The 19,510-nt window shown below is 39.2% G+C and overlaps 2 protein-coding genes and 1 long non-coding RNA gene across 6 annotated transcripts in view; 2 read left to right on the top strand and 1 right to left on the bottom strand.

Moving 5' to 3' along the window:
• The first annotated feature begins 480 nt into the window (after nt 1-480).
• TMEM136 (transmembrane protein 136) lies at nt 481-8,093 on the top strand. The gene is made up of 3 exons (XM_011385708.2): nt 481-683; nt 2,973-3,172; nt 4,786-8,093. Exons 2-3 carry the CDS (start codon nt 2,974-2,976, stop codon nt 5,322-5,324), a joined length of 738 nt encoding a protein of 245 aa, XP_011384010.1. The 5' UTR covers nt 481-683; nt 2,973; the 3' UTR covers nt 5,325-8,093.
• On the bottom strand, nt 3,194-11,682 carry LOC111734078. Its single transcript, XR_002778296.1, has 3 exons — nt 11,551-11,682; nt 8,749-8,931; nt 3,194-3,923 (listed from the first exon to the last, which is right to left on the bottom strand). It is a non-coding gene; the product is annotated as an uncharacterized LOC111734078 (long non-coding RNA).
• The window catches only part of ARHGEF12 (Rho guanine nucleotide exchange factor 12), a 148,086-nt gene continuing 139,806 nt past the window's right edge, over nt 11,231-19,510 (top strand). For 3 of the 4 annotated variants that reach the window (XM_023526248.1, XM_023526249.1, XM_011385706.2), the window contains exon 1: nt 11,231-12,493. In XM_023526248.1, the coding sequence (XP_023382016.1) occupies nt 12,462-12,493 (32 nt within the window). In that variant the 5' untranslated portion in view covers nt 11,231-12,461. The remainder of the gene's footprint in view (nt 12,494-19,510) is intronic. The other variant, XM_011385707.2, reaches the window with a different exon arrangement.

Below are 19,510 nucleotides of genomic sequence, written 5' to 3'. Positions count from 1 at the left end.
TAGATGAGAACATGAGGTACAGAAAAGTTAGATAACTTGACCAAAGACGTACACTCAGTAATCAAGCCAGGTTTACTCTTAAGTCTTATGCTCTTCTGCCAAGTTGGTGACGGGGCTAAAACAAGAAGGAATAACTTCTAATTTCCAGGCCTGGGCACTTTTCTGGAAATTAGTTTTATGTGTACTTGTTTCACAATCACAACTTAGACTCAAGCATGAGGGCGCCTGGCCGGCTGATGGGGAAAGAGGCAGGGACTACATCTTGCATATCCGAAGTGCCTTGTAGAGAGGCAAGCACTTAGTAGGTGCTAAGGTGTTTATTGGATGGGCTGTCTAATTGTGGGAGAGATGAGGGAAATGGATAATTATTCAAACAGACAACAAACAAGCAAGAGCAACAGCCTGCAGGTCTCACGTCACCACCAGATCACCGCCACCCTCCCCCCCCCCCCACCTCCCCCGCCACCCCCAGCCCAGCCTTCAGAGAAGAAGGACTCTTCGCCTGCTTTCAGAACGTCTCTCGTCTAGCTTCGGCTCTGCGCTCCTTCCTCCCAGCCACCAGGTGCCCCCAGGCCCACGGCTCCTCCATCGTCAGAACCTCATCCTTTTCCCCTCTTCCCGTTGCTTCCCGCTCCCGGGATCCGGGCCCTGAGCTCCGAGACCCAGAAGCCCGAGGTTTCTAGGTAAGAGTGCGGCGAGAAACGCCCGGCTCCGGCAGCCCGGCCGGGCTTGGGACCTGCGGGGCACAGCGCGCCTGGCCGGCTGGTGGGGAAAGAGGCGGACGGATGGCCTAGCCTCTGAGGGAAAGTCCCTCCCTCTGTTTTTGGGCGCCGGGGCCTTTCTGCGCCGGGTTAAGGCGCCCGGCGGATGCGGGCCTAACGGTCCGGCTCAGGTGCGCCTGGGCCGGGCGTGGCTGGTGATCCGTAGGCCCGCCTCAGGAAGCTGCGCTCCGAGTGCCTGGTCGGTGCCCAGGTCGCTGCTCGCCCCAGTCACGCCTGCTCCCAGGCCGGGTCCAAGGGGCCCCGCCCAACGCTCTTTCGCCAGAATTCGGCCCTGGCACGAACAGCAGGAGGCTTGGAATTCTGAGCTGGAACGTCCATCTAAATACCCTCCATTCTTTCACCCAAGAGTAAAAAGCCGAAACCCAGAGACGGAATGATTTTCCGAAGGTCACAGAGTTGTATCTGCCATTTACAAATGTCTCTTCTTTTAAGTATTTGTAAATAGGCTACTGTTTCCTCTGTTCTGCCAGGGAATTAGGATTCAGGGGAGAGGACTCTAAAAGTACTAATCGGCATATCCAAATGAGCTGAGCCGCATTACTGGCTGGTGACCTTGAGCTTTAAAAGGAAATGAGAGGTTGGCTCTTTTCATTCTGGGTACTTTGTATTTCTGGCCCTTACTCAGAAAATTGGCCTAGATGTTTTACAAAATTTATCGCAGAACTGGACCAGATTATAGAGGTTTCTTTTTTTATGTTAATTTAAAATTTTTCATTACAGTTGGTATTCAGTATTATTTTGTTAGTTTCAGGTATACAGCATAGAGGTTAGTATACATTTACATATCTTACCAGGTGATCCCCCCAATAAGTCTAGTGCCCACCTGGCACCATAGTTATTACAATATTATTGATTGTATTCCCTATGCCATACTTTACATCCCTGTGACTATTTTTTAACTACCAATTTTATATTTCTTGGTCCCTTCACCCTTTTTGGTTAAAGTGATTTGCCCACACGCTCTTATTGGCTAGTTAGAGTCAGAGATACAATTGGAACTCAGGTCTATGATTGACATCTACTGTTTTCTTGAATAGAAATCTGATTTCAGATGAAAGCTATATAGAACTTGACTTTCATAGATCCCTCTCTGGATAGCATTCTTGGGAGTGGCTTGTGTATTGAAGTTTGTTGGTCCACAGATACTATTTCACTTGTCAGAGTAGGATTAAGCAATAAGTGTAGCCATGCAGAAAATTCCTGCTGAGATGAGACAGATATCTGAAATGTTTTTGACTTTTTTACTTGTACGTTCAAGAGGAGCTAATGAATATTAATAACATCTTGATTATTTTTAGATTTTAGTTCTATTTGACTACATTGACTCAGTTACAATCTCTTGATATCTTTGTCATCAGTACAAATTTCAAAGTGTAGTTTTATGACTGTTTCATTTTTAATCAAATAATTGCCTTAATATTTGTATATCTCAACGAGAACTTTCCACTTGTACCTCAGAATCCAGCTTCCTCCTTTGTTGGTCTTTGAGTTGGATTTCATAACTGAATAGAACCAGAATTTTTTTCCCTTCCAAAATATTTGAACTCTGTTTAGTTCTGTATGTAGGTGTACCTCAAGTTTCGATTTTGACTGATAAACCCATGACCCAAATCTAAACTTCAGCTTAGTGTCAACTTAAAACCACATTAAACTGCCATGTGTGATATGATCTCTAGCAGAGACCACAAATGTGGTGGTGTTTTTTCATGAGAGTTTCTGATTGAGATTTTTGAAATGTGAACACATTATCTAATACAGGTATTATATTACTCACATATCATCATCCAAGGTCAGTCATCACATTTACTTATGACAATGTGTTATATTAGTCTGCTAACTCACAATGCAGTTCCTAGTTTTCAGTTTACACATTTTACCAGTTGCCAACATGTTATCTTTAAGAACATGGAGTCAGAAATATAGCTACAGCTATGGGAGGTGAACACACAGTGTGAAACTTACTGGATTTTGTTAACCAATGTCACCATAAAATAATAATAATAATAATAATTAATAAAAAAGTCAAGCAAAGATTTTGTGTTAAATAGTCCTTTGAGAAAGAAGTGCTTCAATGAAGGCAATATTTTTGCACTATTCTATAGTAGGAATGAAGATTATGCACAAATGGACCCAATGCTGATTTCTTAGGCTACATCATTTGTTTTTCTGGTTTTGGTTTTTTCATTATAGGATGGCATTAGCTCTATATCTGCAGGTGCTGTGCAGCCTAGGGGGCTGGCTCTCCCTCTACATTTCTTTCTGCCGCATGAATAAGCACCGAAGCTATGAGTGGAGCTGCCGGCTGGTTACATTCACCCATGGAGTCCTCTCTATAGGCCTCTCAGCTTATATTGGCTTCATTGATGGCCCTTGGCCTTTTACCTACCCAGGTAGGTAGGAGACAGAGGATTTTTCCTAAGATTTATCATTTGGGGGTAGCCATAGAAGGATGAGACTTTTTCACAGAATTTGTATAATATCAAAAGATACTGAAAAATAATTATAATTTATAATTTGCATTGAGAGTTTTCATTCTTTATTGTTAACTCTGATATTGTATATGTCACCTATTTCTGCTTTTCATAACTTTTTTAAAACAAATTTTGAATGCTTGTTATGTTGTAATTCATCAAAATGTACAAAACATGGAGCCAATATCAACATCTTCCATCATGACCGCCAAAGAGACTCTATTACACATATGTTTTGGTAACCTGCAATTTTTATTTGATTGTCTATTTAGAGGACATCATCTTTCCATGTTTATATAGATCTTCCTTTTACTTTTTAATTATTTATAATATTGTGTTATATGCATTAACCATCATTTAACCAATGACTCATTATTTGGGACCGCTATATTAACTTTTAAGCTGGTAGATGTACAAGTGTTACTTTTAGAATACAGAAATTATATCCCCTTGTATTAGTTTACTGGGGCTGCCATAACAAAATACTACAGACTGGGTAGCTTAAATGACAGATATTTATTTTCTAACAATTCTGGAGGCTAGAAGTCCAAGATCAAGGTGTTGGCTGGGTTGGTTTCTTCTGAGGCTTTGTTCCTTTGCTTGCAGATGGCTGCCTTCTTGCTGTGTTCTTACATGGTCTTTCCTTTGTGTGTATCGATGTCCTAATCTCCTTGTTTATAAAGGCACCAGTCTCATTAGATTAGGGCCCAACATAATGACCCTATTTTAACTTAATTACCTCTTTAAAGGCCCTATCTCCAAATACTGTCACATTCTGAGGTACTGAGGGTTAGGGCTTCAGCATATGATTTTCGGGGTGACACAATTCAGTCTATAAGTCCCCTAGGATAAGATTTTTAAAAATACCTTAGATTTTTTTTTTAAATTCACTTAGATTTCCATACTGAACTTCTGAGTTTCTCCCCAAAGTGTCAAACTGATATGAAAGCAACTTAATCTTTGTGTTTTATATGAAAGTTCTTAATGGATTTGAACATGCCAGATCTTTGTACCCTGTGTTCTTGGACATAGGAACACACTAATTTCTGGGATTCTTTCCAAAGTCCACTTTCCAGATGGGTTAGGGTCCCCAGTGACCAATAATTGAACCTAGTATACTACAAAATTAATCTGACATTCAGGACACGATAACTAAAATCTCTGGAAGCAGACCTTACCTGGTAAAAAATAAAAATAAAAAGGGAAAAAAAGAAACCGTAGGATTGTAATTGAAAGAACAAAATAACTCGATTTTATGCTGCTACAATAAAGAGGATACTGAGATCATTGCTGGTGTTCAAATCACTTATTGAGATCTGATTCATCAGAATAGCATTGTCTAGGGCCTGTAACATGGTTTGAAAAAGACCACGGTTTTAGATTTTTCTTTGGTTGTCATTAAAAAGCATACGTATGCCATTGTTTTTGTTTTCAATGATTTAAAAAGGTGTGAGAGACAACAACATAGTATCCCTGTGTAAGGCAGCACAATTCCCAGTCACCCAATTTGCTTCTGTCTTGGTTTATTTCAGGTTCACCCAATACACCTCTCCAAGTGCACGTTCTGTGTCTCACCTTGGGCTACTTCATCTTCGACTTGGGCTGGTGCATCTACTTCCAGTCTGAGGGTGCCCTGATGCTGGCTCACCACACACTGAGTATCTTGGGCATCATCATGGCCCTTGTGCTTGGAGAGTCAGGCACAGAGGTCAATGCAGTCCTCTTTGGAAGTGAGATTACCAACCCCTTGCTACAGATGCGCTGGTTTCTTCGTGAAACAGGGCACTACCACAGTTTCACTGGAGATGTGGTGGACTTCCTCTTTGTGGCTCTCTTCACTGGAGTGAGGATTAGCTTAGGAGCTCACCTCCTTTTCTGTGAAATGATCTCACCCGAGCCCAAGTGGTTTATGAAGGCTGGGGGAGTAGCCATGTATGCTGTGTCTTGGTGTTTTATGTTTAGCATTTGGCGCTTTGCATGGAGGAAAACCATCAAGAAGTACCATGGCTGGAGAAGCAGGCAGAATGAGGAGCAGCAACTAAAACATAATGGACATCTCAAGACTCACTAGCCAAGGTTTACTCCCACTAATGGATTGGGTTAAGTCAGCCATGGGAGCCAGGTTGGAAATATGGCTGTTATGGAATCATGCATATATAACAAATTTAGATTTCAAAAAAGGGCTGAATTTATCAATCAGTTTTCAAGTGGAGCACATACCAGTATTAAACACTAATTTCTACAGTAGTACAGTTATAGAAAGTGAGACTAATCAGCGGTAGTTGTGAATAGGTCCGAAATGCATTCCTTTTAGTTTGTGGTGACCCTAGGTCCTCTTGTCCCTGGGAAGCTTGATGCTCAGACAGCTTAGAAAGGAACTCAAAAGAGATTAGTGCTATTTCTTCCTTATTCCTTTGAGTAGCGACTCCTTCAACAAACACTATCCTGCTTTCCATGTAGCTATTTAAATAAATTCACCCCCATTACTATAAAATGAGGAATTTTTAGGAAGATCACTTTGATATTTTGAGCATTGAATCAGGGAACTGGATCTGCTTAAACAAAGAGAAGTAGAAAGAGGGGAGATGGATGGAGGTGAAACTAGCAGTGGTATTAGGTTACTTATTGACCCTCCCTATACCAACTGTGTTGGGGTCCCCAAGACCACAGTTAGGTTTGGTACTTTGCTGAGAGGACTCCCAGGACTCAGCACGTAGTCGTACTCAGCGCTTTATCACAGCAGAAAAGATACAAAAGAAGATCAGCAAAAGGAAAAGGTGTGTGGGGCAGAGTCTAGGGGAAACCCAGGTCCAAGTTTTCAGAGTCCTATCCCAACGAGATTACACAGGATGTGCTTAATTCCTCTAGCAATGATCTGTGACAATATGTGTGAAATGTCTGCCAAGGAAGCTCATTAGTCAGTGCCCAAGGTTTTTACAGGGGGCTGGTCATGTAGGCAGTCTTTGCCTAGCATGTAGCAAAATTCTTGATTCCCAGAAGGAAAGTAGGTGTTCAGCATCAACCACATTGTTTGCACAGTTTAAGCACAGTGAGCCAATCTTACTGGTTACTGGTTGGAGCCCTCCAAAAATCTGTGTTCCCAGATGCCAGCCAATGACCAGTCTTTCCATGGACAGCTGTTTCAGGCCTGCTATATTAACTCTTTTCTGCATGAAAACCATAGAGCTGGGACTTGGATGAGAGATGAATGGCGAGGGGTCGGGGAGGCAGGTGGTGCAGAGTTACTGAGTCCTGTTGTATGGGTTCTGCTATACCAGGAAAACTATCCCAGTTCTCAGGGCTTTTGTGCATTAATCTCTTAGGCATGAGAGGCTCTGACTAAATTCCATAGGGATTTATCATGTGGATTCCACTATGCCATGCAGTTCAGATTTCAAGTCTGCAATACATACTGCAAACTAGAACCAAAGACTAAAGTGTATACTGGCTTCAGAGTAATGAGGCTTTTTTTTCTTTCTCTGTTTCAGATATATTCCCTTTTAGTTGTTATTTTTTCTTTTCTCTTGAAAAAGTGCCACTATCTATGGACAAAATATTATGGCAAGGCCAGTCTTGGAAGGAAAAATAATTTCTTATTGTGATACTCTAATCTCAGCTAGGAAAAGCAAGAATGTAAGCTTAGAACAAGAGGTTTAGAATCAAGATTCTTGGGTTATTTTAAAGAATCTTGTTACTCTCTTGCCAGATCATTTGGGCAGGTCACTTGTTTACTTTTTACCTCAGATTAAATGCTATTGTGAATGAATGAAATACCTTGTGTATTTCATAGAGTCATTATTTTCTTAATGCAGGTCTTTAATGTAGGGTTTTTATGAAAAAATAAAGTATTTATATTTGTTTAGTCTTTAATGTAGGGCTTTTATGAAAAAATGAAGTATTTATATTTGTTGTTTATTTACTTGATTGTTATTTAGATCAGTGGTAATTGGTAAGCAAGTGTATGGGGCTATTAAAGACAAGGCTGAAGGTCCTTAGAAAGTGTCAGCTCATTCTATGGTCACTGGTAATAATAACCTTAAGAAAGGTCTTGCAAATGGATGTCATTGACCAGGCATGGCAAAGTGGCTGGGACCACATGAAGTCATCATTGCTCCAGGAAAAGCAATTTTAAAGGCATATTAACAGTGGGTCTTTTAAAATGGCTGCCATTTGGTTAAGGAGTTTTTGCCGGACATAAAGATAATCGGAAAGTAATATCTTCATTTCTTTTTTTTCTATGATAAGTATCCCTAAAATGCTGGCTAGTTTCTTTCCAACAAAATTGTGGTCAAAGTAGGATGCTGGGAAATGTTGATTTTAGCAAAAGCCTAGTAAAAACGAGGGGCTTGTCACATGAGCTTAAAAACAAAAGAAAAAGGAAAAAATTGGCTCTCGGATTTTGGCACAGTGCAACCTATTCCATATCAGACAAATGAATAGGCTTAATTTGGTACCAATTCTTTTCCCCTTTCTCTTCAGAAGCGAAGGAATTGCAGATCTTGCTGTTTTGGGGTACTCTCATGGGAATGTATTTAGGTCTTTTGAATTTTGAGAAACCTGAAGAATTAAAGGAATCCCTCATTTCAGCTTTTCCTGATGTTGTAGCTAATAACTATGAAGGAATCTGACAGAAAAATATGAAATGAAGATGACTTAGCAATTAATATGCTGAGTTTTTACATCACAGGTATATGAAGGGCTAACGTGATGGTCAGACAAAATAAAGTACTCATTTGCATTTGGATTACTATGTAATAATTAACACTGCTCAAGAGAGTTTATATTTCAATAAGATTTGTACTAAATTTTATAAAAATAAACAACTTTTTATCAACCCAGAGTCTGCTTTTATATCTTTGTTGTGGTTTTGCCGAGGTTTAAAAAGAAAAAGTCTACTGGCCTGTAGAAACGTTGACCCATAATTATACTAACCAGTGAAAACCCTGTTACTTACTGCTTATCATCAGTCATTCCAAATATACTTTATTTTGGGGAGTAGCAATCTATAGCTTGTCAAAAGAAAGAGGAAGAACTTAATTTCTTATTTTGCCTCATTTGGGCAGTTGCCTTGAAAATGATTCTGAGTAGGCTTCATGAAAATAGGGCCTTCGGTTCTCTTCAGAACTGTAGTCTAATGCCTACAACAGTGTTAGACAAATAGTAGGTGCTCAGTAAGCATGTTGAAAGAATGGATGAGGGGATGAGAATGTGGTTTAGAATAAGTCCCTGTTGGAAAACCTCAAGAGCTTGTACAGTAGATTGAGTCACCCATCATTTTTCTAGGTAAAGGACTAATGACCCTGGGGATTGTGTTCTGACTCTTGTGAAGGCATTATATAGATGGAGCCGTTAGAACAATCTACAGGTACCAACACCTGTAAAGAAACTTTCAGGGACATTTTTACCATTAGAACTTTGGGTGGATGTAGAGATTTTTGTCACTAAAAATAGTTCTGGAATGAATAATGACTGGCTTAATTAAATCGTTTGCTTACCATCTTCTGAAACTTTCCCACAGCAAATGCCTTCTTTGCTCACAGCTAGAACTTTGGGTCTGTCTAACTTTGGAAAGATCTTGAAAACAGTCTGCCAAGAGATTTTGTATGCAAGGAGGAGAAGATGAATCAGGAAACTTTCCCAGTTTGTTTTATTCCTGAAGCTCAAGTAGTGAGGTGTTCCTAAAGGGAAGAGAGGAAATCATTTTTAAAATGCATGATTTGATGGGTCCAATTAACTTGACACTGTAGAATTATTACTATAGGGCAAAAAAGATACTAAGTTTGTTTAAGAAACAAGTTTAGGGGATAACCTTTGCATTTTGGTAATTGTATATGGATGCATGGAACTCTTTCCAAGTATATGTAGAAAACATGCAATTTAAGTTTTCAGAATGGAATTGTTATGCCAGGGTATACCAGCAGGTGGCAATGTGTCCTGGTCTAATCATTAGGAAAGTGGCTTGGGACCTCCTAATCTGCTTCTATTCTTTCCCAAAATAAACAGTACAAAATTAGCTAGCTGTGCTCTGAATTTAAAAATCGAACAATAAAGAGTCATCTTTGGCCTCTGTTTATCTTTTCCTTTTTTGACCCTTCTTTTGACCCATCAGTCTTAGCTTATGCATTTATTCAGGGATAAGGATCTTTTAAAAAAAAAAAAATATATATATATTTTAATTAGTTTCAAGTATACAGTACATTGGTTAGACATCTATATAGTTCATAAAACAATCCCAATTGCTCCCTCCCTCCCTTGGCACTCCACTTACCCATCATATTAATGCTAACTGCATTTCCTCTGCTGTGCTCCCTATCCCTGTGACCATTATCAACTGCTACTTTGTACTTCTTTAACTCTTTACCCCATTCTTCCAGCTCCCCAACCCCCCCTCCTGTCACCAAATTGTCTTCAACATTTGTGAGTCTGTTTTTGATCAGTTTGTTCATTTTATTCCTTAGATTCCGCATATAAGCGAAATCATATGGTATTTATCTTTCTCTGACTTATTTCACTCAGCATAATAACCTCTAGGTCCATCCATGTCATTGCAAATGGTAGGATTTCATTTTTTTAAATGGCTGAGTAATATTCCATTATATATATGAACCATAATCTCGTTATCCAATCACCTATTGATGGGCATTTAGGTTGCTTCCATATCTTGGCTATTGTAAATTGTGCTGCCATGAATATTGGAATGCATAGATCTTTACGAATTACTATTTTGGTTTTCTTCGGATAAATACCCAGATATACATTTGCTGGGTCAAAAGGTATATCCATTTTTAATTTTCTGAGAAACCTCCATACTGTTTTCCATAGTGGTTGTAACAATTTGCAAACCCACCAACAATGTATGAGAGTTCCCTTTTCTCTGCATCCTCGCCAACACTTGTTTTTTAAGGATCCTTTTATGAACCGTTGGGGATTGACTTTTAGAAATAGCGTTGTTAAGCAATAATTGTTTCCTCTCTCCACATCTACTGTTTACTAGATTTGCTTTGCCACTTGATTTCTACAAAAAGGCTGAAGTCCTGAACCTATCGGTACTGGTTTAAACTCAAAAGTCTGAAAATACTTGGATATAAGGATAGCTATTTTAGATGTTTGCAGAATGAATTAAGGAACTATATTGTATGTGGTATTTAAATTGCTACAATACTGAATTATGAAATCACAAAACTAGATAGATATCTATATCTACCTGGAGATAGAGAAAAAAACGAAAAAAATTTGCGAACTCTTTGGAGAGAACTATATAGTTCTTTACTTGATAAATATATATATAGTTCTTTACTTGATAAATATAGTTTATCTTCCCCCATTTCTTTCCACAGCAAGATTGTTAAGTCGCTGTGGGAAGCACCACGCTTTCTCAATTTTGCAAACAATGCATTTCATTTGCCAAGGCAGAAGCAGCTTAAAAGCAATATTTTTACCAAGAAACCCTGACTCCAATTCCCAACCTTCTTTCTCCGAAGCAGCTTAAAAGCAATATTTTTACCAACAAACCCTGACTCCAGTTCCCAACCTTCTTTCTCCCAAGTCCTACACACTTCTGTCCTCCACCCCTCCCTGGCAGCCAGGACTTGGGCGCAGACGAGCCCTGTCTGGGGAAGAGGCTAGCGGGTGCCCCAGGTGAGCCAGCCAAGGTCCAAACCTCTCTTTGCTGGGGTTTGCTTCAGAATAGAGGTCGCTTCCATCGGTCAAAAGCTGTCTATACGTGTTATAATAACGAAGGAAGTAAGGAGAACAAATACATTCCCTGAAGAAATATAAGTTTCTAGGATAAGGGGGCAGGTAATTTCCAAAGAGCCTCTCATCCTGAAATTCTCGGTATTATGGGGTAGGGCTCTGGCAGTCTATGGTTAGATTCCAAAGTATAGGTTTCCGGCATTCCCGGGGCCCAGGGGGCGACGGTGAGTTGGTGGGTGGGGCTCCCACGTCGGATGATTCCCACCTCCCTCCGCCCCCCAGAACTACTTTTCCGCTCCCACAAACAAGAATCCGACGGAGGCGTCCGCTCAGGAGGGGCGTGCATCTGCGGCTGGGTCGCGCGTCCTGGGGCGCTAGCGGAACGAAACGGTGGGAGCGAGGCCGCGGGGCCGCGGGGAAACCCGCACGCGCGGAGGCTCAGACGGCGGAGGGATTCTGGATGAGGCGGCCTTCCGAAGTCCAAGGCGGGGGAGACCAAAACAGTCGGCGGGGGAGGGGACAAGCGAGCTCGAGCTGGCAGCGGCCAAGATAGAACCGGAACCGGAACCCCTGCGCGCGCCGGCGATTGTCGCTTTCCTCACCCGTTCCCCCGCGGTCGCTGGCCGCGCGCCTCTGCCCGCCGCGCGCGCTCCCGGGAGGGTCCCGAGACCTGGTGAGACGACCCTGCTGTGGATTCACCGCTGTTGCCGGCCTCCGGGGCCGGCGCTTCCAGGCCAGGCCGGACGGGAACCTCCCGCCTCTCGCGGGAATCGCCGCCTACCGGCTTGACAGGGAGGAGCCGCCGCCGCCGCCGCCGCCGCCGCCTCTGTAGAGTGCGGAAGAGTTTGGGCCTCCGCGGAATGGCTAGCACTCCGCAGCGCTGAGGGTCAGATTCCTGTCACTTCTGGCTGTGGGACTTCCTACCCGCGACATCCCCTCTTGTCTCAGTGCCCAGAGCCTGGTGGGGGCAGCGAGGAAGACTAGAGGAGTCCCCCGGCCCGGGACATGGAGCCGCTAGAGTCTAGCGCGGGACTGCGCGAGACGCGGCCGAGGCTACGGCATCGAGCTGCCGGGTGCCCCAGATAGGAGAGCCAAGACGAGAGGGCTCGGCGCTGCGGCGGCGGGGACTCGCAGGCCCCCTGACACTAAGCAGGAAGAGCCGACACCCAGCCCGGAGCAAATTCCTGGGTCCCCTTCTCTACGGCTCTCCGACTTCCCTCCGTGACGAAGTTTTCTCCTCGTGCCTTCTCCAGGGTTGCTCTCTAACTCTAGAACTTGACTTCTGGAAGGCTTTCTCTGTTTGTTTTCGGGAATAACTCCTTTTGCTCCAATCCACACCTCCCTTCCTTGGCCTCTTCCACTCGGACGTTCTAGATGACTGAATGGAGTTTTGAGTTGGATTTTTTCGTCCCTTTCGGAGTCGGGCCTGATTCCAGAGCTGTGGGGGGTGGGGTGGAGGTGTTGCTGTAAAATGCAAGTCGGATAAAAAGAGGACCTCTCGCCAAAGGCCCCAATGAGTGGCACACAGTCTACTATCACCGACAGGTTTGTATGAAGCTCCTCCTGCGCTTACCCTCCTAGGATGTGGCTGATCTAGCAGGAGAGTATGTGATTATCCTTTGACTAGTGAAGTTGACAGGCATAGGAGAGGGGATTGTTTCGGAGCACTGCAATTAATCTAGGGTTGCTGCCAAGTTACTTTGTTGATTGAATTTGGAAATGTAGTTTTTCTGGAGAGAAACTTGCCTCCGGTTTCTCAGAGAAGTAGATAAAACCATGATGGGGTTTTCTGTCTATAGTATGCATTAGGATTCTGTAGTGTTTTGGAACCAGAGGAAGGTCATTTTTTGTGAAGGTCAGTGCTCAAAGTTGGCTGGATATAGGTGCATCAGCAGTTTTCCTCCTGTCCTGTAGTTTCTAGACACTAGGAATTTGTATTTGTGAACTTCATTCTGAGACTGCTGCGTGATTTATGAACTTGATCTATTTTAAATATTGACCCGCATAGTGTTTATTATCTAATAACTTTTCAGAATTTTGAAGTTACCAGTAAATCACAGGCTCTTGTTAGGGGCAATATCAAGGAATTTAAAAAAAAAAAGTAAAAAAGAAAATCATGGGACTTGATTTTAATGATTGCATTTTTAGTATTTAATTTTCCAGAAGTATTTGCATTTAAGGGATACAAACCCTAAGCAAATTATGTAGTACAAGCATGGCAGGTGGATTTGTTGAGTTCTCTGAGTCCTTTATGTAACTTATCTGTGTTGCCTGGTGGTGGTCGGTGAATTGAGCTAGACTATTTGTGGTTTAAGTGGAGTTTTTTTTACTCTTAATAGTTATTCCTATGAGAATGAGATTAAGCGCTAAAAGCATATTAATTCTTTTACTACATTTTATTTCTTAGTTTAATTATGACATTGTATTCTTGTCCCAGATTTCAGCTTGTTTTTTTTATCAACCTTCAAATTATTACATCATTAAAAAAAAAAAATTACATCATTAAAATTATTACATCATTCAAAAAAAAAGATCAAATAACTGAATTAGGGGGCCAAAGAAAGCACTTTGATGAAAAGTGCAACAATAGTGCTCCTGCAGAAAATACTTGAATTTCCTAATAAGTTTCACCAAATCGTAAGACTCATTTGTTGATTTTAAAAAAAGGGCCATATTCCATTATCATACCATAGCAGCTACTCCAGAAACAGAACTTCCTCTTCCTGTTGATTCTTTCCAATGTCACGTGAATGTTTACCTAAAAGATATCAAATATTTAAACTATGTTTATTCTTTGTATATTTAAAAAAAATCGTTTTAGTTTTCAATGAAATAATTTTCAACTTTTTGAGAATACACAACATGAGTAGCAACAATGCTTATCTTGATTGCTTCTAGTTATCCTCATTCCTTTTCCTTTCAAGATATTTTACTTTTGAGAAATCACTTTTATGGGTATGTGGGTAATTGTTATCCTGGTTCATTCAGGTCTCTCCCACTCTGTTGAGCCTGTAGACAAGAGTCTTATTAGGAACTAATGTGTGGATAGTTTTCATTGTGATAATAGTGATGTTTGAAATAGTATGAAATTAATGAATGCCTGTTCTTTGCCGATCACTGTGCCTAGGCCCAAAGGACGAAGAGATGAAGTTTCTAAAATGAATCTACAGATTGGTTTGAGTATTAATATCCTCAAATTGGTTCATTTTTTTCTTTTAAACCCTTTAAAACTACTTTAGTAAGCTCTGCTGAGATAGTATGGATACTTGTATTGTTTAAGAAATGTACTAATTTTTTTTTACAAAAATTATTCTTATGTGACCATTACTTTTTCTTTAAACATATCTTATTTTTTAAAAATAAGGTATCCATTTGCTCTTTAGGAGAGTAGTTGTCCCTGATTTTAATGTATAGTGGAGTAAAATACTGGTTTAGTAGTATTGCTGTGCCAGCATGCCTTAATAAACTTATGAGTATAGAATAGTTCTTAACTTTTCAGCTCTGCCTACCTCATCCTCTTTTCTCACTAACTCCAGTGCACTGTAGGTATAGCTTTCTGATTATAGAGCTGTTGGCAAATTAACAGTGCCAGTGTAACATTTTAAAGATCCTTTCAAGTTTGAAGTACTGTATGTGATCTGGCTTTGTTTTGTAGAGTGTGCAGACCCATTAGGCCAATTGTGTGAGTTAGAGTCCTTTCATTGTGGTGCTTCTGACTACAGAATTTCTCTATCCTTATTTGAAATCAGACTAGCTGGTTTTGGGCGTTGTTGTTTTTGTAGTTTGTGGCAGGTGACACATGGCTGACCAAGATAAGAATGTTTAATTCTTGCTTTAAGGAAGTGCTGGGGCTGGGATGCAGTTTACCTATGTTTAGGTTCTGATTCCTCACTTTGGATACTCAGAACTCTGTTATATATCCTGATGTTATTTTGCAGTTAAATTAACATTCATTTACTCTTCTTCCTCTTCATCTTCTCCTGAAACCTCCCACCCCCTTTTTTAAAGACATAATTATCAATTTAAAACCCAAACTATGGTAGCTAAAGTTTTTATGTATTATATATGTACAGCATGAAAACAAAAATCTAAGCAGTTTATGAATACCTTCCAGTCTCTTGCTTTGTAACTTTGGTGAGACCTGGAGACTATAGTTTTCAACTATTAGAATCAGCACTTAAAAAGTGATAGGAATATATAATTGCTGCTTTTTAGTTTGCGCTGATTACCTCATTCAATCCTAAAGTATATTTGTTTCCAATCCTAGAAGCCTGTCTTTTGTTCCTGAGAAGTTAAGGGACCTATTGCAATTGGAATTTCTTCTGAGAAATAGAAGAGAGTGATTTTTCAGCGGACTTAAAGAATGATTTCAGTCTAGATTTTAGAACAATGAATTTTCAAGGACAGTCTAGGATTTTGTAATAAGGTCTTTCTTGAAATATATGGACCGTGTCTAGGACTTTACGGATCTTTGTTGTTGTTTTGATTTGTAGATTAACAAAGGTTTTTGATCTATTGGCATTTTCTTAGCACTGAGTTCAGCTTTAAGCTTGTTTAACTTAAGTAAACTTTAAAAGTGAGGGTGGAAACCTGTGACTTCATATGCATATACTCAGTAATTAGCATTTCATTCGAGATACTATTTCTGCCAACATTGCCAATGTAATGCTTTTGATTTTAAAAATAAAAAACTCATGTTTGTGTGCTATTTTCAAGGTAGCCTGAGTCATCTGCAAAGTGAAATTATTTGTAATATTTACTTGTAAAGTCAGTCATTTGATAATTACAAAATTGAAGTTCGGAATCAGGATCATAATTACGTAGTCTTTTAGTTCAGTATAAAATCCTGATTCATATAGTTATGCAATTAGTACATTCACTTGTTTAGTTTTACATGAGAGACATGTACAGTCTAAAGTAAATTTTTTAAAAAATATAGAGCCATAATCTTCCTCATAAATGACACATTTATAACATGTTCGTATTTATTCAATGAGATGACAACAGAGCTTTATTTGAATCAATACAAAAATATGTTAACCTGGCAGTACTGCTTAACACATTGGTGGTTTCCAGTTGTTAAAATGTAGTATATAATGTTGAGTTAACGTATTAGGATTTTTGTTTTTAAACATAAGTTTGAATTTTCAGTTTAAAAAATGAAATTTGAGGCAAACATTGATGGAACCCATAAATGGTGGATTTTACATATTTTTCTGTGGAGCATTGTGATTTCAGGGAAAATAGTTGGAAAATCTTTTATGTAAACACATGTGGTTGCTTCTTCTAAAAGACATCCAGAATTGAATATGAATTGCCTCCCAAACTAATATGGGTCACAGAAACAGCAGGATATTTTAACTCTTTTTCAGAGTTAATTGGAGAAACTCTTAAGTCATGGTTGTCTGACAGAGGTACTAGAATTGTTTCTTATGTGATTTCTTATCTCCTAGAAATTGACCATAACGTATTTTCAGGAACAGGAGTTTAACTTTACTTGGTCTCATCTGCTAAAACTTGGTTTTGATATGTTTTAAAGTTTCATTTGAAGATGTGCTCCTTTCCCTTTTAATAATTAAGACTCTTCAAAATAGTGGCATTTAAACTGAAATTTTAAATGAGCAAAACTATAAATATCTTGTCTCTTTTTGAGTAAAATACTCGTGTATATACTAATATTCTATGGTAGTATAATTCTTTAGCATTTGTAGTGTTTTCAACTCAGCATAGGGCAGATAGATCATCATTTACTCTTTAGGCAACTCAGAGTTTAAATCAAGGTTATAAAACTGGAAAGGAGAGACTCAAGATTTAAACTTAGATTTTCTGGCTATCAATTCCCCACTTTTTCACTTTAAATTATTGTTTTTCTATATATATTATATTTTTCTGTCCTACTTTAGTAACTTTCCAACCTGACCAAGTCAGAGTGGGATATTTTCTCTTACAGGATGCTTTGGAGTACCTTATATGTTCTCATTTTAAGCATCTGTAGAGTGGATGGATACCCATCACTTCCTCAGGAGACTGAATAAACAACCTGATATATCTTGTAGTCAGGAAGTTTTTCTGATCTTCAGCTCAAACTTTTTTTTAAGTTGTTACTTGCTGTACCAGGCTAAATAATGCTCGCCTCCCATTTTCCGTTTATGACTCTAAATGGTTTTAGACAGTTATCCACCACCCTTTCCCTTCCCAACTCTTATTTTTTGATTAACTAAGTTTTATGTTTTCTGTTGATATTGTTATCTAAAGGTCAGCTGTTATAAAGCCTATTGTCATTTAAAGATATTACTCTGAGACTACATTTATATTTAAATGCTGATTTTAGGTTCACCCACGACATCAAAGAGGATTTTGTAGGTCTTCTTTGGATTCAGAAAATGTAGATTCGTTCTGCTGAAAAACTAGAGACTTCATTGGCATCTGAAGATGTCAACAAAATACACTTAAAAACATGTAGGAAATTTTGTGAAGGTGCTTAGACATATCCTTCCATAGATTTTAGATGAATTATCTGCTTGTGTTCCAGACACAAGTTGATATGTTGTGGTTTGCCCTGTACAGTCTCTGTGGTTTACTCACAGGAAGTGGTTCTTGTGGGTGAAGGTCTGATCTTTTCGGAGATTGTTGGTGGCACATGCACTGTCAGCTTATTTCCTGTTTTATTTGCAGTTTGGGCAAGGCCTCAGGGCAAGTACTGCTGAAGGAGTATTTAAATATTTTGTAGTGGAAGATAGATGATTATAATGTATACTATCTGCCTCTCAGGTGATGTGAAGGTTAAAATTTGTAGTTTGTTGAGATGCTAGTCTGAAAAGTACAGACGTGTTCCTAATCATATTTGCAAGACACTGCTATGTTCAAATATTGCTCAAATTTAAGTAAATGTTCATGTAGTAAAGTCTTACTCTATGGAACTTATGTAACCATTCAAGTGTTATTTAATCACTACAAGAGTCGTAGTTAGAATTTTTTCCTTTTTTTTTGCTAACACTTCTTTATAATTTTACCCTTCATGGGCTTAGTAGAGTAGATACTGTCTGTAGTAGTACTTGTTAAGCCTTGTTCACAAAACTTAGTGCTTAGAGCAAGCTTCTTCACCAGTTTAACTAGTTTATTAAAATAATGTAATTGAAAGAATTTCCTTTGCAATCAGTAGCTGCATGACCCATATACAAAACCCTGTACTTCACTGAAACTTGAAGATGAGTAAACTGAAAGAATTGTATATGTCATTCCCTGCCCCCTTTTTTTGCATTTAGCTTTTGCCATTTTAAAAAATTAACAATGAATGCTTTTTGGGAAGAGGCTGGTTTTTTTAAAGCTAAATTATCAAGTAACTTTTGAGTTCCTCAAGGGTAGGAAGATAGTTTTTAATCATTTTTGAGTCATTATTATTTGCTTTATTCTATTTTTATTTTTAATACTAAAAATCATAAGGAAGGAAAAAATACCCCAAATTATTCAATACCTAGATGATGATGTTCAGGTTAAAAAAATATACATAAGAAAATTCAAATGATATACAGTGGCGTAAATAAAGTCTCCCTCTGATCTTATCACTATTCCTACACACTCACCAGTTCTCAAACTGTCTACTCAGAGATAACCATAGTTAACATTGTTTTTGACTGCCTTCCAAAACATTCTTAGAAATAGGCCAGTCTATCATTTTAATATTCTCTCTACCTGGCACATAGTAGATGTATCTGTCACCTTTTGTTAGGTTATGCTACCACAGCAACACCTTCAAATTTCAGTGGCTCACAAAACTGGTTTATTTCTTGCTCTGTTAAATCCTGTCAGCTGTGGATTGGCTGCAGCATTTTTGGAACCCTGGCTGAAAGAGCAGCCCTTGTCTGGGGTATGCCATTATCATATCACAGTGCTAGAGCAGGAAAACTGATGCAAACATGTGATGGCTCTTGAAGCTTCTATCAATCATGGTGTATATCACATCAGCTCACACATGACATTGGCTAAAGTAAATTGTATGGTCAAGCTTATTGTCAGAGGGCCAGGGATGTATACTCCTCCCAAAGAGGGCATTGCAAGTCCCGTGATAATGGGTGAGGTTGTATAATTCTCTTAAGGAAGGAAAAGGGAGAGTGAATAATTAGGAACAATAATGTAGTATACTATGGGAAGTGCTCAATAAATGCTTGATAAATAGGTTGTTTTGAATCTGTGAAACTTTTTTTTTAAATGGAATATTTCAAACATATACAAAAGCGCAGAGAATAATAGTATGACGAACCCCCATGTTCCCATCATTAGCTTTAGTAATTATCAGTGCATGGACAATCTTGGTTCATCTATTTCCTTGCTCTCCTCTCATCATCATCTAGGTATTGAATAATTTGGGGTATTTTTTCCTTCCTTATGATTTTTAGTATTAAAAATAAAAATAGAATAAAGCAAATAATAATGACTCAAAAATGATTAAAAACTATCTTCCTACCCTTGAGGAACTCAAAAGTTACTTGATAATTTAGCTTTAAAAAAACCAGCCTCTTCCTAAAAAACATTCATTGTTAATTTTTGGATATTATCATTTTA

The sequence above is a fragment of the Pteropus vampyrus genome, unplaced genomic scaffold, assembly GCF_000151845.1.
Source record: "Pteropus vampyrus isolate Shadow unplaced genomic scaffold, Pvam_2.0 Scaffold755, whole genome shotgun sequence".
Lineage (NCBI taxonomy): Eukaryota > Metazoa > Chordata > Mammalia > Chiroptera > Pteropodidae > Pteropus > Pteropus vampyrus.
Note: the sequence above shows the minus strand (reverse complement) of the source record. Positions and strands in the feature narration are given on the sequence as shown.

Bases quoted from the DNA above. Each gene is read 5' to 3' on its own strand.
- TMEM136 (XM_011385708.2), top strand. From the start codon at position 2,974: ATGGCATTAGCTCTATATCTGCAGGTGCTGTGCAGCCTAGGGGGCTGG. The intron at 3,173-4,785 runs GTAGGTAGGAGA...GGTTTATTTCAG, and splicing joins TTGGCCTTTTACCTACCCAG to GTTCACCCAATACACCTCTC.